The sequence below is a fragment of the Notothenia coriiceps genome, unplaced genomic scaffold (genome assembly GCF_000735185.1).
Source record: "Notothenia coriiceps isolate Sejong01 unplaced genomic scaffold, NC01 NC01_scaffold00030215, whole genome shotgun sequence".
In the NCBI taxonomy this organism is placed as follows: Eukaryota; Metazoa; Chordata; class Actinopteri; order Perciformes; family Nototheniidae; genus Notothenia; species Notothenia coriiceps.
In genome coordinates, this window is record NW_011362916.1 from 314,470 (window position 1) to 342,009 (window position 27,540).

Below are 27,540 nucleotides of genomic sequence, written 5' to 3' on the forward strand. Positions count from 1 at the left end.
ATACTATGACAGATTCATTTTATCCTCAAAAAAGTGACGCAGGCCCCAAATCCAATATTTCCCAATGCACCACAGAGCCATTTGTCAATGCGGGGGGGGGGTTTCCTGAGTCAAACACAATAACTCCAACATTTACCAAGACTTCACAGCTTGTGACGTACTCAGATCCTCAGTCACGCACCGAGCCCAGTACTGATCACAAGTTAATCACAGAAATGTCTGTTGGCATTTGTCTTCCAAGTTGTAAAGTCACCAAACAAGTAGGCACCAAAGAAGAGATTCAGGTAGAAATCTGGCACTACCCAGCGGTCACAATTGGAATTACATTCACAAAATGACAAAACACACAAGTCATAGTTTTCCCACTAGTTTTAATAAAGATGGTAGCAAATTATTAAACTCCAGCAAAGAAAAATATTAATATTTTTTTCTGAAAAAGGAACTATATTTTCAGTGCTTGAGACTATGAGGTCATCCCCACCTATTGTACACTGGACGTACAAAGATAAAGATTTGCAAGCAAAAGATTTATCCAACACGTTTTGAAATCTCGTTTTGTTGAATACATGAGTTTGGACGCCATGAAATACTGCTTCACAGGGACACCTCTCATCTGAAGGCAAGTGCTTTGATAGGAAGTCTGCGAGGAGACCTTCCCGTTTACTGCTTGGAGAAGTAGGTTTTGCTTTTCTCCACGTCAGGGATGATGGTGTCGCTACCGGGTGTCCAGCCAGCGGGGCACACTGCGGGGGAAGGGAGAAGGGACAAAGTTTAGCACAAGGCGTAAGAAATGGACATTGAACTTTGTATAGGACAAAGAACATGTGTGATTACCCCAGAGGTTAGGCTAATAATGCAAGGCAAACATCCTGTCTGATTACAGTTTACCTATCTTAAAAGAAAATCTAAGATGTTACATGCTAGCTGTGAGATGTGCCATACAAAGTGTTTAAATAAAGTATCTTTTACTCATGCATTGATACTGCATTTTATAGTACATATTAACTCGTTTTCATATTTATGCTATTCCTTCATTTAAAAAACTTACTTTTAGATCCTATTTTCAGCATTATTATTTACAGAAATATAATTTCGGTTTCCCCTCACATTTTCATTATTTGTTTATATTTTAGCCTATTGCAGATATTTGTAAAAAACATGTTCTTAGATTTATATACCTTTTATATTATTAACTTATAATAATGGGAGCAGCATTATTGTAGCATAACTGTAACAAAGCCAATTTCCCCCTACAGTTGAATACATGTTTACATTTAGTGAAAAACACATTTCTATTAGATTCAAAATGAAATACAAGAGAACAAAACTAAAATCTTAAAACAGAACATAACCAAATATATGTTGCTGAAAAACAGTTACTAATTACATTTTTATGAGCTGATGGTTAGCCTTCAAGGCTATTTATAAAGTAAGGTACAATTCATTGTTTTACAAACACGACTGTATATTTCTATGCAATATTAGAGTGAAAGAATAACATTAACTGATGCCATAACATCAAACGGGGATATACACACTACACAGGGACTGCTCTCACCCTCTCCATATTTGTCAGTGTGCTGGAAGGCCTGGACCAGGCGCAGAGTCTCGTCCACAGAGCGGCCCACGGGCAGGTCATTGATGGTGATCTGCCTCAGGATGCCCTTGTCGTCGATCACAAACAGACCCCTGAGAAGCGTAAGAGGAGGTTAAAGTATAGCACAGCAGATATTCCTGTTCTTTGGTAACTTGTGACCCGAGCTGCCCAAACTTAAGCAGAAATGCTTTTTTTTTTATGGGGGCTAAAATAAAATGTTGCTGCTGTACCTGTCGAATTCAGTACATTGTTTTACATCCGTGTTAGTTCTCCTGTCAGTTTCCTCCAAACTGGGGGCTAGCAACCGTCACGACTATGGATATACATTTCCAATAATGCAAACCATCCCTTTAAGTCCTTATGAGCCATTATACAGCAGAATTAGTATTATAATAGTGGTGCAATGATGACATATCTTGGTAGGCAGACCCAAAAGTTAGCCTCACAAGGGCTCCCTTCCCCAAAAAAAAGGTACTGGATCTTTCCAAATTGGATTTAGGTATTTTGCAGAACAAAATAAGATCTGTGGTAAACAAACATTTATAAAACACATGTGCTGTGTTCAGCAGGATCATTTCCACATATTTACATAACTTTTATCATTTTTAAGTGTAAATCTGTAGAAGTAAAAATCTAATGTTAGGCTATAATCAAACTACATCTCGTTTGCAAGGCTGCGCATAACCAATGCTAAGCTAAAGACGGCTAATGTTCAGCATGATGATGTTTGGTCGTCTTATCTAGTCGCTTGTTAGCAACTGCTGTTTTTATGACACATAGAAGCTTTGGACATTGACAGTGGGGTGATTATTAACATATTTTATTTCATATTGGGAAATGTGAAAATCCTTTCAGCTTTTGTTAACCAAAGTCCTAAATTCAGGCATCTAACCTATAACACTTTAAAAAAAAAAACAATAGTTTACTTTGAGATAAGGGAACCAGAAGTGGTAAAATGTCAACTCATTCAAGGCTTAAGGACTCACTCCTGCACCACTTTATTAGACTAAGCCCCCTCGCACAATGTCCCCTGGCCTTTTGTTTGAAAGATTTAAGCCTTTTTCCTGACCTGTATGCAATGCCATCGTCCTGCTTCAGCACACCATAGTCTTTGGAGATGGTCTTGTTGAGGTCTGCCACGAGGGGGATTTTCATGTTACCCAGACCTCCCTGCTTCCTTGGTGTGTTGATCCTGTAGGGAGAAAATATAAAGAACCCAAATATGGGCCACAAACATTTAAAAAAAATTGAACTCCAAATTTAGACCCAGGGCAGAGACCGTTAACTCGGAACTTATCAACACCGTGCAGAGAAGCCCAGTGACAGGAGATAAACTGGGGAGGGTGTTGCTACAGGACTGCCAAAAACAGTTATTACAGACTTATAAGATTTAGCAAATTAGGGACCTCCTTTTCTTAGTCATGTAGTAATTTGACATTTTTTGTATTAAGTATATAACAGTCAACCTGCAAACAGCAACTCTGCTTACCCCGTGTTGACTGCATGGTTGATATTTCATAACTGTTATTTTCACTGCATACAATCACGTGGATTACTGTTGAGCTTTAAAGCCACAATATACTTTCAGTTAGGACGAATTCTCACCAGGCCAAGTGACTGAAGTGAGAGTCTACGGAGCAGCCGATAACCTCGCAGCCGAGTTTGCGGAACTCCTCTGCCCTGTCGCTGAAGGCGATGATCTCAGTGGGACACACAAATGTGAAGTCCAGGGGGTAGAAGAAGAAGATTACATACTTCCCTGCAGAGCATGGGAGGAAAAGATGAGACACGTGTTAACACTGATCATCTCATATTAAGATGACTTAATTTTTTTTTACGATTAACAAACTTTAAAACTAGGGTCAAGAAAGAGTGGACTCACATATACTGCATAAACAATAATCAGATATAGCGACACAGTCAAAGTTAGGAGTAGTAGAAAGTAACTAAGTTCACTTACTCAAGTACTTTAATTTCACACTTCATAACCTTTTGGAAGCAAATATTGTACTTTTTACTAACTACTAGGGGTGTAACGGTTCACAAACATTTCGGTTCGGTACGTACCTCGGTTTTTAGGTCACGGTTCGGTACAGCAGAAAAAATTATCACAAAACATAAAATATATTTTGGTTTTTTTTAATTATTATTTAACTATGAATAATGTATTCACTCAAATACAAAATATAAAATAAAATAAACATTAAGGTGCAGCATTTCGATGAACTGAAATAATCTGTATTTGAACTGTACTAGCACCTAAGCAGCCAGTTTGACATTATGACTTGCTTGTCATTGTATTTTCATGTTTTTTTAAAGAAAAATTAACTAGTCCACATTGCTTGCCGAAAGGGCAGATCTGCTGGCACTAACAATGTCTCCTGCTGTGGAGGACACCCTCTCGCTAGGGACAGAGGTAGCAGATACAGCCAGGTAGCGCTTTGCTAACATGGCAACATAAGGATATTTGGCGTTTGTAATAGCTTTGGCTCGGTCTGAACTTTTTGCGAGTGGTGGAGGCTTAAATGCTAGCGAGAGTTGGGTTTGCACTTCAGTCTTTTGGTACCGGTGATATTCACGTTCGGGTGATGCCTTTTCAAATGAGTGTGCAAGTTTGATGTATTGCCAGCCGCGTAACCAATTTTAGTTGAACAATGCCAACAAACAGCTTTGGTTCGGTCCACCGGTCTTTGTCCGTCATCCTTGTACGTAACTGCGAAACCAAAATGTTCCCAAACCGGAGACTTCAATGATGCTGGAGGATTTTCGAGCTCAACTTTATCTGCGGTCGCCATTTCGACAGTTCCTCAAATTACTGACTAAATTTGAACGCATCCCTGTGACCAGCTCTCATAGTATGCCTCTCGTCCAATGAAATGACTTGCTCTATGACGCGTTGAACCCAATGTGAGCAAATTACTCTGAATGCTGCAACGCAGCACCTGAGATTACTTCCAAAAAGTTGTTCACGTTCTCAATTTTTTACGTTTAACGTTATATTCGTACCGAAGGGCCGTAACCGAATTATTTCGGGACGGGTACCGTTACACCCCTACTAACTACATAGGTTCCCTTTAAAGTGTCATATTGTAATAAAAAATGTAGATCAACTAATGAATTATAATTAGGGCCGGGACTTTAACGTGTTAATTAAGATTAATTACACAAACATGAACGCGTTAAAAAAATTAACGCATTTTAATCGCACTTATTTTTGCCCTGCGGAACGTTTCTCACTGGATGAGTTTCAGGCGTACCGATTATACTGGAGCACCAACTAACGTTCATGACTTCAGACAACAACAAACCACAGTGAACAATAGTCAAACATGAACGAAGAAGCTGATGAGACCGCTTTGGTTGGCCCCGTGGATGGGACATTTTGTTTTAAAAAACGGATGGATGGAAGCGTCGATAAGAGCACGGTTGTTTGCAAATTATGCAAAAAGGAATTCGCATATCACCGCAGCACATCAAGCCTCAAGTATCACCTCAATGCAAAACATATAGCAGCTAGCGTGGAAGCTAGCGTGGACGTTAGCCCGACTCCGAGTACAAGGACCCACACCATACTTGCCCTCAGAAATCGGGAGCATTTCAAAATTCAAAATTGGGGGGTGGGGGGGCATGCTAGTGGATCGCCGGAGCTGTTAGATTAACATTAACATGCTTATTGTAGTTGTAAGTGCACTGCCTTGCGGCCTGTAGCACCGTCCTTGATGGAGCATATGTGTGGACTGGACCTGTATTTTACAGGAAAGGAGTGAGCAGAGAGTAGAGTAGTTGTCGATTCTTGTTCTGTTTTCTGTGAATATCTGCCTCACCCTCTCAGACTTTTGAGTTGCGCGCGCTACTAAAGAGACGTGTTACCATGGAAACCAAACAATGGTGTAGCTGTATTAAAGTCCGAGTGGAAACAGTCGTGTGTAAATCTGATTTTGTCAGAAATCGGGAGAAATATGACCCCGGGAGGAAACCGGGAGAGGGCAATGAAATCGGGAGTCTCCCGCAAAAACCGGGAGGGTTGACAAGTATGACCCACACTCAACCAGATGACTGGTTTCAGGGCCAGGATAACTAAGGCCACGTCTGAAAAAATAACCAGCTCACTGGATTGCACTCGACTGTAGACCACTTGGAGTGGTAGAAGATAAGGGGCTGCAACAGGTACTACAGATTGCATCGTTGCATCGTCTGACACAACATATGAGCTGCCATGCAGAAAGACAGTGACAAAAAGAATCCAGCAGCTTTATGACAATGAAAAGGAAGATAAAGAGAATTTATTGGAGAAAGCCGAATGTGTTGCCCTGACTGGGGATCATTGGACCTCGGTAAGCAATTCAAATTACCTCTGTGTGACGGCACACTTTATTGACATCTTCTCACGTCAAATATTTATATGTGATTAAAAATGCGATTAATTTCGATTAATTAATTACAAAACCTCAAATTAGATAAATTTTTTTTAATCGAGTCCCGGCCCTAATTATAATATTCAGCCACTTTTTCACTAGCTGCATATTTCAACATTAATTGATCACTAGATATAATTCAGTAAAATAATAAACAATAATGAAGATGTTCAGTGTTGAATTGTTTTTTTTTTTTTTAAATGTTGCCATTTGGTAAATTAATAATATTTTGATGCTTAAACTGTTGTACCATAAATTATGTAAAAAAAAAGTGCAGGTGTTGGAAGTGTGCTGTTAGGCCTGGACCAGGTCCACTTGGATTTTCTACAGTACACTCTCGTAAGATTTAGTACTTTATAACCCTCAGAATTTGAAAAAAATGTGCAAATACCTGGTCATCTACTAGTGATGTGCTCAAATGTCAAATAACAAAGTTACCTTTGTAGTCTGACAGCTGGATGTCCTTGAACTGTCCATCCACTACAGCTGTGGCTTTGAAGGCAGGGGCAGGCTTGCCAATATGAGCATTTCCAGCTGACATGGTGGTGGAAGATGACTGAGGGAGAAATGGCACTTATTACCAGAACATTCCTGATGTTCATGGGCCGTTGTAGATCAAGTTAAGCTGGCTGGAGCTCATGTGCAGGAGAACAAACATAACACTTAAACTAATGACTCCCTGAGCTTTAACCAGGCAGACATGTTTTGCAGTTCCTTGATAATTGATGCACAAGATCATCCGCTGGTTCAGTAAGAAAACCACGGTAAGTCACATGCAAGTCATGCAACAGTTCAACCCGTGGGGAACAATAGTCCATTAGGAAGCTTACGTAACCATGACAAGCACAAACCAATGGGAGAGTAGTATTGGGATTCAAACGCTTGTAACAAGAGTTTTTTTTTTTTTTTTAAATAAACCTTGCAATTAAAGTGCAGGATTGACTATCTACACATTTCACACAGTACTGAGCCTAAACAGCCCCATGAGGCGTTTACTTTTTAAATGACTGTATGGTATCAGAAACCGGCCTAATTTGACTGTCCATGTCACAATACAACATCGGGTAAAAAGCAAACTATCCTTTGCCGTCTTCAATTTATAGATATGTATCGCGAGTAGCACACATGCATGTTCAAAGTTCAACGCAGTAGGTCAAAGTTTTACAATTTAACGTCAATTGAGGTGTTAGCAACTAATGTGGAACAAAGCGATGAGGTTTTCACCAGTCTCTCCTGCAAGCTAGCCGCAGCACACGGACAAAGAAAGAGCCAGAAACAGGCCCAAATTCTTGAAGGAGGGAAGCCGCATTGCACAGCTAGCTTAACGTTAGCTTCATGAAGTTAGCTGGTTACTTTGTTGTCTCTTTGTTCAATGACAGACAGTTGCTGCTCTTGCGCAGCTTTGCAGACAAAATGTGAACCTCTGACAGGAAAGACCAAGAGACACACACAATATATCTGACTCACCTGTCTGTACGTAAAGCAGAAGAGAAAGCGGCTGAGCGGACGTCTGGTGCTGGCAGGACGAGAGCACTCAAAGGAGGGACGGCGCAGTGCAAGAAATAGGCGGGTCCAGCTGTGGACTCCGGAAGTTAAAATAACTTATTTCAAAGTAAAGGTCGAGATCAGAGTGTGTCATTTCGTGGGCAAGGGAGAGAAATACATTTTATTAGACTGCAATTGGGTGCATTAACTTTAATTAATTAATTAAACTATATTAATATAAGAAAGATATAACTTTGTGTATTGAACTGCATACACTTAAAAGCGGTAAAAGTAACTAAGCAGCCTATACCAGAGAGCAAATAAGTTCTTAGATCCTTACTAACACACTCAAATGTACTACCCCAATTGGCCATTCATATGCAACTAATATAATGGAGGTGTGTTGGTATGGATGTAAAACAGTGGTGTCAGCTGATAAATGTGTGTGTAATATTTAGTTTACAGAAAGTTGCACCTTTTCTCAACTCTCTTTCTCTTTCACTCTCTCTTTCTCTCCCTCTATCATTCACAAACTCATACACACACTCGTGCAAAAATATACCTCATTAAACCTTGTATGTGTGTGAGTGATTGTGTGTAAGTATGAGACAGGAGTAAGTGTGTTCTTGTGCAATTTTGTTTTTCATTTGTGCTGTTTCATGTGTCTTTGAAGTAGACAGATATATGATCTTGAACCAGCTTGAACTTGATGTATTGTATTGAACTTATTTGATAATGTCTCTTTAGCATATTAACAGACACAGCCATACATGCACTCCTCTCGATCAAGTAAATAAAAACACCTAGCTGCAAAGCCAAAGCTATAAATGTGTATTTTTTTCAGATTGAAAAAATATAAAGCCTTATTAGTTGCTTGGCTCTGAGGTCAAAACAGGCTTGTGATATTGTCACTCTCCTTACATTTCAGTTCGATTATTAAACCACCTGGCTTTCTTTTTAGATTGTCACAATTGGAGTAGGCTACATTTGGTAACCTGAAGCAACTTTTGAGCTTTTATTTTGAAAACATACAGCACCGGTAATGTGTGGAGGAGACCAATACTTCCGCTAAGCTTGTCAGTGTCTGGAAAAAAACTGATGTAACGTTACTGAGGCAGTCTGATCAAGCGTTTTGGTAAATTTACTTTGATCTATAATTGAAAAAAACTGTAGTTTTGTTTCCAGTCTAGCGTGTAGGATGTGTTGCTAATCGTTGTTCCGCTAAAGTGACATTTATTTTTTAGATAGCATGCAGCTAATGTTAGCATGTTTCCAGAGCAAAACAATGGATGTTACAGGACCGTCCTAAGTTAGCTCTAACTACATGATGCTTAAGACACAATGCTATAGTTGGTCTATTAAGTGTCGGCCTGAGAGATGTTACAAATGTAATACGAAATAGGGACTTTTCTCTAACAGGGAATAACGTTACAAGTCGCAATACACAGCTTTACATATATTTATTAACGGGCAACACCAAGTTATTGCGAGGTTTTAACCGTGTCACGTTAGAAAACAAAAAAAACAGTTGATGTAGTTAGCATAATTGATAGGTTGCATTCTGTCTTAAAAAAGCAGTATATATTTAACAGTAATTTAAACTGGGTTAACATATTAGATCATCTAATTTCACCTTTTTAACAATTGTAGCTTCATTTTGAGATGGTTGTCAACCTGTGACGTCATGTTGTTGGTTGTCTACTGTTTTATCATCAGCTGTTACTCTTAAATCTAGTCCACATTTATAACAAGTGACAGCAACACTGACAACCACTTACTAAATGGAAAAGAAGGAACCCAAAACTATAAAGCGATGCAAGGGGGGTCACTTTTGTATTGCCCCTGGATGCAACAATAATTTTTATAGAGTCAAAACCCAAGGAAAAATTGTCCACTTTCATGCTATACCATTTAAGCGTGAAGAAGTTCTTCGTCGTTGGGTAGTTGCACTGAAGCGAGAGAGTACTCCAGTTCGTCCTGGAGCTAGGGTTTGTAGCGAGCACTTTGTAGATGAGGACTATGTGAAGGAGAAGGCCTTTCAGTTGGGTGTAAAGGTGGTTCGCCGGACCAATAAACTGAAGTCCGAGGCTGCTCCCTCTGTGTTTGGGGGTGCAGACCATCCAACCCAACCTGCTAGCAATGAAGTAGCTGCGAGCCGTCAGGAACAATCGCAACGATTCGCCCGCCTGGTTGAGCAGAGAGAGGTACTGCCAACAAGTTCAATAACCAGCTTTCTTGCCATGGCACGATAGGAACCTCTATTATCCATTATTACATTACACCCGAATCTCAATTCACTTCACCCCCCCTCCTATTAACGCTCTCATCTGTTAATGTTGTAACATTTTGATTGACAATAGCTATTCTTTTTAGCCTATCAATGTTCATCGCACATCTTCGCCATTAACTTAAAGGTCCAAAGTATAATTTCTGGCCACATGTTCCAAAGATATAGGGGGCAACATTTTACCTCTACTGTTGGATCAATACAATTCAAATTAACCTTCATCACTTGAAAAAGCGAACTAGAAGAAGTGAAGAATATGCACATTGTTTCCAAACTGCTCAAACTCCGAAGCCAATCTTAATAATAACATTGCTTTTCGCGTATGGCATTGGCCATTAAGAAAGCATAGCCTGCTTTTCGTTTTGCTCAGTGTACTTTTTTTCATTGGATTGAATCTCAAGTTGTTGAGATTGTTCTCCATTTATGATTTTGTTTCGTCCTCCCTGTACCTTAAGGATTTCTGTTTGGTTTGCGTTGCCCGAAGTCAAGCTAACTGCTAACTTTAGGTCTGTCTCCTAGAGCTGCCGCCTTCTCTCCTTTTGACGAATTGGCATCCTTGTGGTAGGAAGGACCCCGTACCTTCAACGTGATTGACAGGCCCTCGGGGGAGATCTACTTCTCCGTCATTAATGTTGGAATAAGGACTGACTGCACGCAACTAGGGTTGCTTGATTTGGAAAAATAACTACATGCGACTGATAGCTATGCCGATATGATTCACAATATTGGAGGGGTTTATCATTTGCTCATCAATATTCTCATATCATTGAATAATATAAAACTATGACCATGGTGTGGTTTTTGCATTGTTAAGTTGGAATACAGGGCAGGCCGGTGCTAGTCCCTTAGCCTTTCATTGGATATCTCTGCGAAACAATACATTGATATGATGTCAACAATGTAACCTCTTTACATACTGTTGATCAACTTTTTTTCACTTTTTTTAATTTAAACCTAAATTCTGGGCATATCTTACGCGTTACCTTAAACCTTTCTTTACGGGAGAAGCAATTTGCAATTAACAAATTTCTGAGAGGCCCTTTAAAAATGTGCTTGCCTTGAATACAGCGCACTTGACCAGACTAAACTATTAAACAGTTTGCCATCAACAACACAAGGTAGCATATAGGTCTCTGCATTGCACTCCACATTATTCATATGGACTAAACTGTTACCTATTAAATCCCGGCAGAGTGCTTAATCAGCACAAAGACAAATCAAACATGACATACTAAATGCAAAGGGTTTTCACAGTCGCTTTTTTATTGTATTATTCTGAAATGCAGATCCTTTAAATTGAATGTAAATGAAAGTGCAGTTAGATAATCCTCTTTCATTTATGTTCACAGCATCCACAGAGAATCAACGTTCACATCCTTGAAGAGAGACCCATAACATTATCAGCAGCCATGGATTCACCAGGTAGGAGACGTTGTTTTAAATTAACTACCAATAACTACATCATTTGTCATGCTTCATTGTCACTGCAGGTGCTTGTACATATATTTCAGTGGTCATCATTATGATTAGACTTTGATTGTAATATCATTTACATTTTAATCTTGATCATTATTTTTTTTTAAACAGAACTCATGTCCTAAAAACAAAATTAAACAATGCAAGCAAACATTGACAATTGTATTCAATTTCATAAAGGTTAATTAAAGGTTTTCAAGTCAAGGCAATATCTGAATTGGCTCATTACAACCCTATCCACAACCCTAATCCTGTGGTTCCGGTCGGCCGCCCCATCATCAGCGACTGTGGTTCAGAATCCTACAACATAACAGAATATATAGATAATTTTATTAATCCCCTTTCCAAACTCCATCCCAGTTACCTTCGAGATACTTATGACTTTGTTAACAAAATAAAAAACCTCACAGTACCCAGCAATACCCTCATTTTTTCGATAGATATAGTTTCACTGTACACAAATATTGAAACCCCACTTGGCCTCGCCACCATCCAGAACTCCTTCAATAAAAACCCAGACCCATCCAGACCCGACAGTCAAATCATTCAGTTGCTCCACCTCACCCTCACCAGAAATGACTTCATTTTTAACAATAACCACTACCTCCAGCTGTGTGGTTGTGCGATGGGCCGGAAATATGCTCCAGCCTACGCAGACATTTACCTGGCCCATTGGGAGGAAACGGCCTTCACTAAACTCCCCCTCAAACCCCTTCTGTACTTCCGGTATTTGGATGACATCTTCGGCCTCTGGCACCAAATTGAACAGGACTTCCTCACATTCTTAGACATCCTCAACACACATCACCCTAAAATAAAACTCAAACATCAGTTAAATACACATACCGTAGAGTTCCTCGACACTGGGGTCTTCTTCCGCAGCTCCGGCGACCTTAGCAAGACACTCACCACCAGGGTCTTCTTCAAAGATACAGATCGCCACGCACTCCTCCATAAAACCAGCTATCACCCTGGGCACACGTACAGAGCTCTGATTAAATCCCAGCTGATCCGTTTCCACAGGATATGCACCCTCGCGGAGGATGTGGAGGAGGCTACCAGAATCCTCTTTAGTGCGCTGAGACCTAGGGGCTATTCGAGGCACTTCCTTAGAAGCATCAAGGCGGAGGTCAGCCGCACCTTCATAGACAGGTACAAAGACATCTCCGCCCGGCCGTCCGGCCCTACCCTCGTCCCCCTCATCACAACCTATTCAGGGAGCCTAAGCAACCTCTTGGGCAAACTGAAGGCCAATTTTGAGGGGGCTAGGGGGGACTGTGACGCGCTGCGGCCGTGCCGGCTGATCTCCGCCTACCGGAGGAACAAGAATCTCCAGGACCTTCTGGTCCACACAAATCTCAACCAAAGCGCCAAAACTAGGGAGGCGCCTCGAGTCTCTGAAGTTGGTTTCGTTCGCCTCCCCCACGTTTTTAATCCCTTCTCTCGAGAGGGGAGTAATGTTCGGCAGGTCTTGACACCTGACACAAAAAACGCTATTTATGCAATTAGGTGCAAGGCCTGCCAGAGACTCTGTGTGGGAAACGCGCAATGAGATCAGCCTCAGAATAAAACAACACCGATACAGAAGACGGCACGAGCGTTTTATACAACCTTTTTAAACTCCATGGCCTCCAGAACGTGCAGTCTATGGGCCTGGAGAGCAGCAGCGGCTGGAGCACGGGTCAGAGGCGAGCGGCGGAGCGGAGGTGGATCCATCGCCTGGGCACCATTGACCCGGGCGGATTAAACGAAAAGTACAACTGATGGGTCCGCCTCCCACCACTCAAACATGTTTTAATAACCTTAACAACCTGTATGATCTCCTCTCCCCCCAGTTTCTCTCCCCTGCAGATCGGTGATTTTAATCTCCTTCTCTGCGGGTGTGTCTGCCTGTTTGAATCCACTCTCCACGTCTTTTATTAAAGTATTTACATTTATTAATTATTCATAGAGATTTTTAGATCCTCCTCATCTGAACTTTTTTTACTGGTGTGCTCCATTTTTAACGCATGTTTTTAGCACGATCTTATTTATCTTAATGGTGTCCTTATTTATGTTTTTATTACTTCTTACATGTTTTATTCCTTAAATGTATGTATGTGCATGTTTTTACCTTATGATTATAATCAAAGCCACATGAGGAGCGATCCTTTTATTTATTTATTTTTTGTTTATTTTATTACCTGGAGGCCAGAAAACCACCCGCAGAGAGAAACTCTTCACCGACCTGCCATCATTTTATTAAAATAAACAGAGCAAACTAAACACCTGTCCTTTGGAATCTTTTAAACTTACCTGACCTTGATCCATTTTAGATCCCCTTCTCATTTAAGGTATTTTACTGATTCCTTTGGGACGAGCTCCTCACACACACACACACACGCACGCACGCACGCACACACGCACCCCCTCCAGAGATCCTGGGTTGGGAAGATCTGCTTTTTAACATAATATGCCCCGTCCTGCACTTTTTAACCACTCTTTTGAAACGGTCTTGTCCTCTCTTAGCTTTTATAATGCTTTTAAAAGGGGTCCCCTTTTAAAAGCATTATAAAAGCTAAGAGAGGACAAGACCGTTTCAAAAGAGTGGTTAAAAAGTGCAGGACGGGGCATATTATGTTAAAAAGCAGATNCACACACACACACACACACACACACACACACACACCAATCCTGAGAACAACATCAGGGTGGCTGAAACGTCTCAAAAGAAGGATGCAATCAATCACCAAGAAAAACATCCCTGTCGCCAATCAAAGGTTGTTTTACCGTTAATCCATTAAGCTAATGCATACGAGCTGTATTGATGTAATTGGTTGTCAATGTCATCAATAATGTGAGCACGGTTTGAATGTAATGCTTGGTCTCTGTCAAATGTTACATCTTTAACAGGGTATGTGCAGGAATGCTGAAGTCAAATGTAATACCTTTTAAGACCTTTTTTAAGACCTTTTCCATACATTTTAAGACCTCATCTCCACTTTGAGTTTTAACCGGTTACCTTGGCGACACACTTTACCTCACATTGACTATATACAGTATTGATTGTCCTTCCTCCTTATCTTCCAACCATTTGGACTCAAACTTGCATTTCCCCATAACGATATTGCTTAGCAACCGGCGCAAACGGACCTTCGCGTGCTATCAAGCAGTGAGCGTGCGATGTCCTGTTCAGATGACGTCAAACCCAACGGGATGCCATAAATAAACTACACAGAATCACACTACACACCTACGCAATGATTACATTCAGGCAGACTGTAGAATACAACCTCTTTGGACAATTTATATACTTATTGAAAACAAGCTACAAAATGTAAAACCTTGGAAAATGCCGTTTATACTTTTTAATAGCCTTAATTTTCACTAAATTGATTTATCAACTTGTAATACTTTTTAAGACCCCGCGGACCCCCTGCTATGGACAAATCTACAGAAGTGAAACCTATTTGTGATGATGATGTATTTGTCTACATGTATTGTCTGTGTTTTATCTGTTGTGACTTTGTTCATGCTGCCCTTCTTAACCAGGTCGCTCTTGGAAAATAGATTTCACCTGGTTAAATAAAGGATATATATGATCAGCTGACCAAAGCAACGCTGTTTTGGATCCAGATGAATATATTAGGATAGTAATCGTTTTAATATGTCACCAACTCATTTATAAAATATTGTCCTTGTCTGTTTGAAGCAATCTGAAGTCTTATATAAGCCTCTGCCTCTCCTGCGGATGTTATGTCTCCACACAGACACATGGGGGGGCAAACACTCCTCCATATATCATCAAGTGAGCCGCTTGATACAAATATGTCCATTAAATAAAAAGGCTTTTTCTATCTTGGTCCTTTTTAGAGTTAGAAATGATTCCTATTGGTTACAGTAACATCACTTGTGGTCATCCTGTTTCCACCTTCTAAACGCGACAGATACGCAAACACTAAACTCTACATCGTGATGAAGGAGCTTGCGGACAGGCCTTTAGGGGATCTTTTCACATGTCTACTCTATGCTTTTTTAAGTTTGTTTTTATGTCTTTTAGTGGCTACTATATTCTGTGTGAAATTGGCCAAATGTGAAGCACTTTGAACTGCACTTATTGTATGAAAGGTGCTTTACAAATACAGATTATTATTATTATATTATCTAGGGTATTTATATTGATCTGGCCAAAGACAAGCAGGACATGTTGTGGTGCTCGTGTCTTTATTAGAGACATGTCTTCATTCCTAATGTCCTCAAATACTTGATCTAATTTGCTTCAAGTAAAATAAATGAAAAAGACAAAGTAGAAGCATCTGGAACATCTTAGTAAGAGAAAGCAGAATAAGTGTTTTTAGCAGAGTAGCAACATTATGTCATTGTAATGATTGCATTAGCGCTGTGGATATGATTATTATACTCAATTTAGTGTGTAAACCATTAGAGCCGGGTCACTTTAGCCCCTCAGTGGTTTGTTTTATGGCTTTAACTGTTGACTAGAGTTTTATTGGAGGAGTGACATTAACCACTACATGTCAGCCTGCATGGTGACTAAAATGCGAACGGAGGAACGATGGTATGAGAACGTAGCAAGGCTCAAAGGCCTGAGGTGAAGACTTACTGCTCCTTCTTGGGCTTGGTGTTGATGTCTCCCAGCACGGTGATATCGGAGAAGTCTATCCTGAACTTGCTCAGCAGAGTGGCCATCCTGCAGAGAACAAAAAACACAGAGCTTTAGGAGGGATCCTGCAGATCTGAGTCAGCCTGCAGGCGGCCAATAGCTGCGTTTCAACATGGAGTTAATGGGGGGGGGAGGGGGGGAGGCAGGTGGGACAGCTTTAGAGAGAGAACACTGGCATTCTGGGTACGAGAGGCATTTCCTTTTGCTGCAACGTCTGCAAGCTCAGGGCTTAAAGGGAGATCAAACTGTTTGTTGTTACACGATGTAACAAACCCAAATACAACATGTTGACACGTACGATACAGATGAAGATCATTTTCCAGACTCTCTGCTCCATTTAGAGAAAAAACATTAAAGCTATATAAACAAACATCTGATTAATATGATACTTCTTTCTGAAGCTGTTGAAGCTCATTGCATAGAGTGGCGAAATCCCTCCCTTTCCTCCATGGGACCTTATTTCTGAAAAAGTATGTATTGAAGTCAATGGCGAGAGAAAGGTTATCTTTCGATGCCGTTTGAATTGTATCACGAATTACACACATGATGTTTGTCAATTTAAAAGATAATTTTACAAGTCAAAAAATATAAATGTGTTGTAAAACTGTGAAGTAACACTTTTTTCTGTGTGAAACCGCTCAATGAACTACATCTCCCGTCTCGCACCACACACCAAGACGGCCGTCACGTTGGCACATTTCACTTCTTTCTTTCAGAATGAGGCGGAAAGTATTAAAAGAGGTGAAAATCACTCCAAGTCTGGGCATGTTGAGAGCTGTACATTCACACAAGGGGAGTTAGTCGGTTCATTAGAGCCAGCATGCGGGACCGGGATTCTGGGATTTGTAGTCTGTCTAGTTGCGTATTTTTCATAGTCTCATATTTCAACAGTTTTACGACAAACTGTGACTTTTTTGACATGGAAATTATTTTTTTAAATTGACAAACATCATATGTGTAATTCGTGGCACAATTCAAACGGGATGGAAAGATAAGTTTTCTCTCTCCATTGACTTCAATACATAATTTCTCCGAAATAAGGTCCCATGGGTCGGAAGTAGATGGGCGGGACTTCGCCACTCTATTGCTTTAACAGTCTGCTTCAGTCTCAGAGCTAAAGAGAAATATTCCTGTGAGGAGTTGATGGAGACCAAAACCGAGCCAACAGAGAGATTTAATGCAAACACTCACTCTGTAATGACGACAAATGTTGTTTTTTTAGCCAATAAAAATATTATTTTTGTTCCATTCTGTATAAAAACTATTGTAAGTGAGGTAAAAAACATGTTATTGAAATGTAGGTGAACCGAATGAATTAAAAGAATGCAGGATACGAAATATTTTAAGGAGGTATACACTGCACTCTACTCGCCCATTGTATATTGTCAGATATGGGTTTGATGTGTGGTTAAAAGTGTAGTTCACACACACACAAAGTGCACTCTCACACAGAGATAAAAGGCTCGGCCAGTAGCACCGATTGAATCCAACAGAAGAGGAAGGAGGCAGCTGTGAGGGACAATGAGAGATCCTCTGCCAAGTAGGTTTATGTCTGTATAGACAGATGCTACTGTCAATACTATGGTGTGAAAAAGTGTTTGAAATAGGCATATTTCTTTTTTCAAGAGTTCATGGATATCCATCTTGTGTTATGAGGTCAGGATGTGGCTAACCTAGCTTAGCATAAGACTGGAAGCAGGGGGAACTAAAGCTCACTGACAAACATTTCAAAATCTGCAATAAGTATTTGTGCTTTTTAATAGATAGTATTGTCCTCGTAGTGAGAGTACATTGTTCCTGGAATACTGGGAGATACTGGAATACTTGGCGATAGGATACACTGACATATTTGTTCCATAAAATATTAAACAAACAGTACATGTACATGTGAGCTTCAGTCGTTTGAGGATTTCAGTATTTTAACTAGCTAAGCTAACCGTTTCCCTCTGCTTCCAGTCTGTATGCTAAGCTAAGCTAACCACATCCTCACTTAAACTCTGTACATAAACATGGGATAAATATTGCTGTGTCACAGTAGCAAAGAAAGTTTTACCCTCAAAAGCTTTTATGGACAATTAGCAAACATAGAATTAGAGTCAATAGAGTTTAAGTGTTTGTCCACTCCACATAACGTTATATAAGCAAAGACAAACCATAATATTGAGTAGTTAGATTATATGAGAAAACGTCTCCCCACAATAACAAGGAAATGACCATTACGGCTACACACTGACATTTGTGACGAGGATTGAATCCAGAGGGACGAAAGCTGACAGGAAGTTCACATGCTGAGCTGCTGAGCCTCACAGCTGGCTGCTCTGTTTACTCTGTCTATTTACAGCCTTTCTTAAGTGCTTTCCACCACTTTCTAGTCTGGGTTGGAACATTGCAAATTGATCTCATTACTTACAAGGCAAGAATATTCTCAGCTCATATATATATATATTCCACTTCATTTGGTTAACAGAGACTTTAAACGTGTTGTCGACTAAAGATTCAGTTAACGTTTAGTTGCCTTTACTTCCTGTGCACGCATCGTTAGGGCGGGTGGTAATTACATTTTACTTTAGATTATGGTATGGTATGCTTACAAGGCTTTTGAAAACAGGCTCATCAACAAAAACAATAGGGGTGTTGAAATTAATCATTTCTACGATGCATCGCGATGCGGGCGATTCTGCATCGATGCAGTGACAGAACATAATCGATTATATCGTAGTAACGTTGCTTCCTGATTTTCCGGCCGCGGCTTTACAATAAAGTTTTTTTTCCTGTCACTTGAATATCAAATCGGTCGGTGACGCAGAGATCAGGGAACAGACGTGAAAGCGACACCAAAAACGCGGCAGTCTGCTTTCTCCACCAACACAAGAGCTGTCAGGTTTTTGGTGGATTTAGTTAAGTCTTGGATTGCAGAGTATGAATGTCCTCTTTCTATTTTCAGACGATCTATACGTGTGTAAAGTTTGTGAAGGCAGGAGGAAAGCTTCCGCTCACCGTCTCCTCCGTTCCTCCAAGCCCCGCCCCCTCCCTGAATATAATGGCTGATAGTGACCCGATAGAAACGATATTATTCACTTAATCACTGATTGAGATGATGAAGCTAACTTAATCTCCTACAATCATGCTGTTTATGTAACAGTAAGACAGAGCATGTAAGTGAGCACCCACATGCATTATTTTTGTTTGTATATGCTGTTGTAAACACTCCTGTTGTCTGCTGCGTTCAGACTTAAGTCATGTTAGTGATGCCACCTTCAGTGTCCTTTTTTTAACAGAAGACCGTCGCTAGAAGCTCCAGCTAGACTGCAGAAGCATTGGTTTTTGAGGATGGAACAATTTCACACACAGATATAGGGAGGCTAGACCTATACAATTGATTTATTATGGTTTATAAATTAATGTCAAGACGTGCTTTCTAAATACTGCATGTATTCATTGATGAAAAATAAGCCATGTGCAGTAATATAAAAAATTGAGGATGCAACGCATGATGCGTCGGGATATCGAATCGAAGACAGGATAATCGTAATCGAGTCGTGAGACCAGTGAAGATGCACAGCCCTAAAATACAAACATTGTGCTGCTTTCTGTTTTACAATACTGTTCTTGTTTCGTCTCGTGTTAAAACCCCTTTAGTTTATAGAGGTGTGTGTTTGCCTCTCACTTCCCATCATTTGCTTTTTAAATAAGTTGTCCTGCCACAGTTTCATGATCAATTTGACACCTCTCATACCTCATTCACACCAACGCAACTCCGGTTCAAGCTCCGTGCTAGAGCTTTTCAGGTTCAGAACCGGTTCTTCGGTTTAGCTCCGGCTCTTTTCACACCGCCCAGAGTCCGACTGGTGCTGCGTTATGACGTAACCCTTTGCGTGCCTGCTTCATAAAGCCAAACCGCGAGGAAACCCCTCACAGCTGACACCGACAACAACAACAATGGCCGATTGTGCTCCAGCTTCCTCTGTACCTCTTCGGAAGACCAGATTCCCAGTAGGTAGCTGGTCTCTTCAGTGGACCACTGCTGCTTGTTAAGTTTCTCCATTGTTGTGTACAAACTGGATAAAACGCAGGCTTTGTGTTGTTGTTCAGGAGTTGATCCCGCCCCTGCCCTCGCCTCGACGTAAGCGTGGCGTATGCGGTGATTTTGCTCTGGCCGGACAATTTTTTGGTGCTTGAAACGAACCGGATTCCGGAACTACAGTAAGAGGCTGCTCCGCTGCGGTGTGAAGAGGAAAACCCGGTGCTTTTCAAGCTCCAGCTCCGAACCGGCCATGAAACACCGTTGGTGTGAATGAAGTATCTGTGCTTCCCGAGAACTAAATGTTCCCAATATATTAAAACGTTTTAGAATTAAAAAATGTTGTGATTAGAAACCATGTTTTTTCTCAGCTGCACACGAGGGCCATCAGTGATCTCTGTCAGTCAGGGTCAGTATTCAGAATGCATGTTAGACAAGTTGCACATCATTACATCGGGATATTAAAGGGAACATGTCAACATATAGTATGAATGTGTGAGCAGGAGGGGGGGCGAGGTGCTGAAGGGAAAGCAGGCATATTATATCTATTTCCTTCAACAATCAAAAGTAATAATAATCAAAAGTAATAATTGCTCTAAATAAAAAGGGTTAGGATCTGCAGGTACTTGATAAAAGTGAGTCACAGCTTTGCTACCTGGACATTGTGCTTCTGTTAACCCTTAAATGTGACTCATCACTTACGCTCGGCGGTCGTGGTCGATCCTGTTGATCTTTCCTCCGATGAAGACCCGGATCTTGCAGTCCTTCCACCTCTTCTTGTTGGTCAGCAGGTAGGGGATGAGCAGGGTCAGACCTGGAGACATCACACACACATCATCACACACCGGCCTGCCCAACAGTTTATCCCTCAGCAGAGTGTGATAGAACACACTGTCACATTTCGCAGTGTGTTCAACACCCTTCATGACTCCATACGGCCCGCTGGGCTCTCACACACACCCAAAATCACTCTGCCCAATAAAGCGCATACGGCCCCGTCAGCTCCGCTGATCGTCTCATCGCTGATGGATCTTTCTCACAGCGGGGGGGAGTTTTCATTTCCCTGTCATCAATCTAAATTCTAAAGATCTATTTTCTGTATACCACTTGGTACAAGCATTTCTGTGGCTATATCTTTTGGTAACATGTTTATATGCAAAATGTTAACATGCAATGTCATTTATTTGCAGACGTTAATTGGTTACTCGAATGCAACATTTTTACCAGAACATTTGAAGTCCGAAGGTAAGAATTAAACAAATTCATTTACAGAGCGTGAAATAATAATGCAATGCCAAAAAATGAAATGATACATTTTACAAGATACTAAAATAAAGTTAAACATTTTTTTTTTTTTTTTTATACTTTTCAGATAAGGTTCAGAGATGCATCAGTCAGTCTGGGCTTGGACTGGGAGCTGTAGGGTCGCCGGTTCAAGTCCCCGAACAGACCTAAAATATGGAGCGTGGACTGCTACTTGGAGAGGTCCCAGTTCACCTCCTGCCATGCCCTGGTGCCCTTGAGCAAGGCACCGGACATCCCCCTTCCCCCCCCTCACTCCCATTGCAGCTCGGGCGCTGTGCAATAGCTGCCCACTGCTCCTAGTACTAGACTCCTGCTACTAGGATGGGTTAAAAGCAGAGAACACATTTCACTCTGTGTGCTGTGTGCTCTGCATGTGTGACCATTAAAGAGGGGTTCATCCCTCCCAATTCTATTCTATGTTCGTTTTGACTCTGAAAAAAAATGCTTAACCTTCTGACAGATTCATTTGAATTTGCCGACAAAAGGGTGATGCATGTTTGCCCACCTAGGAAACTCAAAAACATGAAATGGGCGTTATTCTCAAGCAGTGGAAACTAGAGCCTTGTGTCTCACAGCTTTTGGACTACAGTGGAGCAGATGGGTATGGTAGATGATTGAGACTCACCTCCATCGTCAAACAGCCACCACACGTCCACGGTGCCTTTCCCCTGCTTCTGCTGGAACTGCTGACTGGCCGCCAGGAGCCTCTGGTCGGACACGTTCAGCGGCATGGTGGGGCTCCTCTTGTCTGCACACAAACAACAGAAATTACTTTAGATGGCAAAATAAAACAAGTACTAGTTAGGGGAAGTCAGGTTGGACAGTAAGAAAGTATCCCATGTTAGGATCAGTCATGAAAGGACAGGATGTTAGCTGATCAGTAGCATTGTGTTGCTTTGTGTTTGAAAAGATAAAAGGTGTCAATGTAAGCACTTAAACATAATAGTGAAAGATCTAATAATAAAAAAAAGGCAACTCAGCGCTATAGCTCGATCAGTGTTTCCCCTGTACAGATCTAATATAGATTTTCCAGTCACTTCCTAAGGTTAGATGCACCACTGTACCAGCAGTTAGTATTTAAAAAAAATGAATGACATCAAAGTAAGAAGGGGAAAGAGAAATGTTTTCAGAAGCATTTTATAGTGTGGGTTTGTAGATTCATTTCCCTTCTTCCAGCCTGGCACTATACGATAAAAAACTAATAGCTGCAGTGTCTCCAAGTTTTGATTTGAGTAATGCAATGCATAATGTATTATAATGTATCCGGTCATGGACTGCTTTTAACTTTCAACTCAAGACAACACCCTCACATTGCTTGATTCTTCCAAGCCAAAGCTATTGTATTATAGAAGGAAATGCAGCAAAACCTCGCATTTAATGTTTGTTTATTGTTTATTTGCCTGTTTATATCCCTGATGTTATGAGATGATCAGACACTAGCTGCCATGAAGTTGATGGTCATTTTTAATTTGTACATTTTTGTGAGTTAAAAGTCTAGATATCTGATGGTTGATCTTAATGAACACAGGGGAAACACCAGGAATAAGACACAGGAGAGCTTCCTGTCACACAGCCGTCACCAGAGAAGAAGCAGCAGCAGGCGAGACACACTGAAGACCAGAGGAGGAAAAGTGAAATGTTGGCACGCAAAACATTTAATACTTGAGACTTGGAAGGCACTATCACACACAGCTTCAGTGCTACAAGCCGGAGACTGTTAAGAGAGCAGGAGGAAGAGGAGAGAAGGCAAAACGTTATTCCCCAAAGCCGAGAAGAATGACGTGGAGAGACGAGACAGAGACAGCAGGGAGAGGACGGCATGTTAATACAGTCCAAACAGAGCGAGGCGATAGGAAGAGAGAGCAGAAAGACAAGGATTAGGGCAACACAGTAAGGTGGAAATCCTGCCTTTTTTCAACAGGGGCCGAGTTGGAGCTTTGCCATCGTCCTCTTCATCTGTGGGACAAAAGAAGAGGGAACAAACTCTGAATTAAAGTGAAATGGTGATGTGATGTGCCGTCAACTTACAACCCCCACGATGAAGTTGCAACAGCACAGTTATTAAATAATGTATAATGACACACACCGCTATCTGTGAGCTTTGTGCTGACTCAAGATCTCTGAAACCTCTCAGGCCATTTGCAGACTCACGCTAACAGAGTGGTGCAGTGAGGATTTTTTTTTATTATAGGCGGACCCAAAGTTAGCATAACAAGCGCACCTTTGAAAAAAGCAATTGAATTTTTCGTTAGGATTTTGGAGTATTGCAGAGACCAATATCTGTGGCAGGCAAACACATATTCATGATGTTTAGTTTGGCAGGTTAATCTCCACATATTAACACCACTTTATGATATTTGAATGTAAAATAAATCGTAACAAGATGATACGGAACTGCATGATGGTCACATGACTTCACATCAACTACGCTAAGCTACAGGCGGCTAATGTTGGGCTATAAAGGAACTACAGCACGGTCACGACTTCACGTCACCACCGCTAAAGCACTTTGAATTGTCGCGTACAGATAAAAGTGCCATATAAATAAACTTGCCTTGCCTTGCCGCTAAGCTAAAGGCGGCAATTCAGACATGTAGAAGCTTCTGATATTCAGCAGTGGGGAATTTTTCTGACTTATTTTATGTTGTAAAACACAACGGCGTAGATATCTCTTCAACTTGTGTTAACCACAGACCTTATTTCAACCAAAAACTTTGGGACGAGGTGACTTGAAGTGGTAGAATGGTGACTCATTTCAGATTTTAAGAACTGATTCCTGCACCCCCAGACATGCGAGGGGACTAAATCTACTGTTCCAATATCCTGGCTCTATGCCTGGTTTCAGATGAAATTCTCACAGAGCGTGAGTGTGATTCAGAGTGGAATGAAATGTGCACACAGTGTGTTAATGACGGCTCAGGCTGGGACTAAGAGGATTACCCAAATCAAAGCATTCACCTTGACTACACCAGACCAACAGTGTGTGTGGTCCCTCAGTTTGGTTACACGTTAGTGATTACAACTACAGACACATTCATATTCCTGTAGCACAACTAATTACTGAGCAGAATACAGTTTCTTCAGCTCCACAGACAAACATGGGAGGACTTTTGAGTTTATGTAAATGGTAATTGAAGCAGGAGCTAAAACAGAAAACTGTCTCAGAGATATTCTGGGGAATAGAACTCAAGTTTAAATGTGATAAGTAGATTTGGGTGACATTTAGTCAGGGGAATTTGTTGAACAGATTGAATATCGTACCTGTATTTCAACCATAAATGTAATGACATCATTTTGTCCTGCGTCCACGGAGCTCATCCCACAACAACACAATAAACCTGATCCGTGACCATAAAGCTTGATCAAATATAACAACAATAAGATATTATTATGAAATACTCTTAAGAAACGTCATGACTCCAGGCTGGACGGTGGGGGGTTCTGGGAACACTTTGTTTGTTTGCTTGCTCGAAGTTGTGTGGGTGGCACTAATACATCCTGTGAGACCACTGGAGTCATGGGTCACTGAGGCCACTTCCTGTGTGTGTGTGTGTGTGTGTGTGTGTGTGTGTGTGTGTGTGTGTGTGTGTGTGTGTGTGTGTGTGTGTGTGTGTGTGTGTGTGTGTGTGTGTGTGTGTGTGTGTGTGTGTGTGTGTGTGTGTGTGTGTGTGTGTGTGTGTAGGAACAATAAAGGCAGCCATTGATGGATTAAGAGGGATCTCAGAGAATTGTGTTAAACTGATTTCCTGGGGGGAAAGCCGTCCTCTACAGTATTTATATTTCTCCCATCAGCATCAATATTCATAGTTTCACTCTTTTTAACTTTCCAAATTTGATCAGCTGCTTGTAAAGCATGTGACAGGCCCTAAACAATAATAGAGATACTTTAAATAATACATGTTGACAGGAGAGGTGGAAGAAGTACTCTTATCTTGTACTCGAGTAAACGTAGGAGTACTCAGATCTTGTACTAGAGTAAAAGTAGAAGTACTCAGATCTTGTACTCGAGTAAAAGTAGAAGTACCAGAGTGTATGAATACTCTGTTACAAGTAAGAGTATTTCCCTGCATGGTAGATAAGTGTGAAGGTTAAAGCTACCTTTCTGCGGGGCGGGGCTGTTCTGCAGGCTGGTGGCTTTGGAGGAGGGTTTGGATGAGTCAGCGTCAGAGTCTTTGCTGGTGTCGATGGATACGATCACATCCTTCATCCCCGACTTCTCCTGGGAGGACAGCAGCTCATCTGGGAGGAAGTGAACAGATGGAGAGGATGGTGGGAATAAGGCAAAGTGAGGGTGAGTTCAAAACAACAACAATTAGATTAGAGAACAATATGGTTGTTGGCTTTCAATTTGATTATTTGACTTGTGACATTGAAAACGTGTGGCATATTGTGTTACACGTCAAATATTACACATCATATATATCTGAACACTTCCCTGACCATGTGGTGTGTGTGTGTGTGTGTGTGTGTGTGTGTGTGTGTGTGTGTGTGTGTGTGTGTGTTTTATACCTTGTCCTTGGATATGAGACACATCGAGCCCCTCCTTCAGGCGCAGAATAACAGCACCAAACTGGAAGTCAAAGGCATCACTGGGGAGGAGAACAGAGAAATAAAAACATTTAAAATCGGCAGTGGTTAAAACAAAGAGAGATCGAATGATGGACGGTTCAACAGGAGGACAGATAGGACAGCAGGTTCACACATGAAGGGAGAGAGGGTGGTGTGGACTCTGCGTCTCAGCGGAGGGAGAGGGCACATTGCTGAGAGATTAGTGTGATTTTAATGAAGCATCCCTGGCCTTCAGCTCTAATGCAGTAATCCCTTAATGTTACAATCAGTAACTCCTTCACTCACATGACTGCTGCTGGGAAACAGGCTTCACATGGGGGGGACCCTGTTCTGTTCACAGAGCACCAGCAGTACTAACTTCTAGGTCAAAGTGACGATTGCGTGTCCTAACCCTGAGCCTCACTAATGGACATTAGCCCTAGACCTTCTCTCACTGGGCCAAAGACCTGCATTTGTTGATAACACACCTCATCATTATACTCAATTACTTCAGAGCTTGACATTTAAAGGGGCCGTATTATGCTCCTTGGGGTTTTCCCTCTCCTGTAGTGTGTTCTATAGGTTTGTGTGCATGTAAATGGTCTGAAGATGGCATTGAAGACAATCATTTATCTTTAGACATTAATTGGTAACTGCACATTCAGGGTAGAAAGCACATAGCTTATAACAAAAATCAATAGTTCTCCCAGTAGTTTTTGATCAAATAACTTAAATCCTATGTCAAATTTACTAAATAAATATGTTAAATACATCTCAAATTATACAAAAAAACCTAATAAACAAAGTCATTTACAGGGAGGGAAATAATAATCTAATCCAGATACAAAAATAAAGTTTTCAAAATTGTTTTGTTGCAAAGGCTAAACCACTGTGTTTCCTCCAGAGGGAGTTTCTCTAGGCTCCACCTACTGGATCATGCTGATGTAGGTCTCCACGTTCATCATGTCTCCGTCCCTCCAGTCGTTCTTGAAGCCCATCACCAGCATGTTGGGCTTCAGGCGGCCCAGACCAGCAGCCTGGAGAGGGACGAGAAATCAAACTCAATCATTCCTGCACTCGGATTCAACAAGGCTGGATACATTCCTAGGAGTCATGTGTCCTCAGCTAGCATGAACACATATATTTAGACTCCCACATACACCGTCCCGCTGCCACAAATACTCAAATAGCAAATGTAGATGAATCAGCAGTTTAAAATAGTCCCAAATTATCTCCAGTTTGAGCAGCAGAAAAATACTGTTTTTAGAATGAAACTATACTCATGTGATGCTCATTAGTAACCAATGGGCATGGAGATTAGAGTAGGGAAAGATTAAGAGAAACACATTTTGATTTGAGTCTTTCCATGAGAGCTGTAGGCAACAACAAAATATAAAATAATCCCAACAGGGGGTGAGTTCTTTCATTTGTGTTTTCCCAATTCTTCATTCCTTTTGGAAACTATTTAAACGGTTTATATCTAATAGATGAGAGTAGCACCTACGTCACTTCCGGGCGAAAATTACGGCCCCGCCCACTTTTGGGGGAAAACAACGCTGTCATTTGAATGGCGGTCAATACAAATTCTGAAGTTTTTGCCAATCCGATCAGAAATTTAAGAAAACCATGGATTTTTGGATCTTCAAAGAGCCTGATTACGATGGCCAGTCAGGCAAACAATTACATTAAATCATTGGAAAATCGACGAGCGGGGCTGTAATTTCGCCAAGTGTTACTCTCATGTAG

General features: G+C 41.1%; 2 protein-coding genes across 3 annotated transcripts in view; both read right to left on the minus strand.

The window, feature by feature from the left end:
• The window catches only part of pds5b (PDS5 cohesin associated factor B), a 464,227-nt gene that overhangs the window by 168,851 nt on the left and 267,836 nt on the right, over nt 1–27,540 (minus strand). The window lies entirely within an intron of this gene.
• prdx2 (peroxiredoxin 2) lies at nt 352–7,584 on the minus strand. The gene is made up of 6 exons (XM_010787280.1): nt 7,480–7,584; nt 6,451–6,568; nt 3,203–3,356; nt 2,667–2,789; nt 1,559–1,689; nt 352–743 (listed from the first exon to the last, which is right to left on the minus strand). The coding sequence occupies exons 2-6, from the start codon at nt 6,551–6,553 to the stop codon at nt 661–663; spliced, it is 594 nt and encodes a 197-aa protein (XP_010785582.1). The 5' UTR covers nt 6,554–6,568; nt 7,480–7,584; the 3' UTR covers nt 352–660.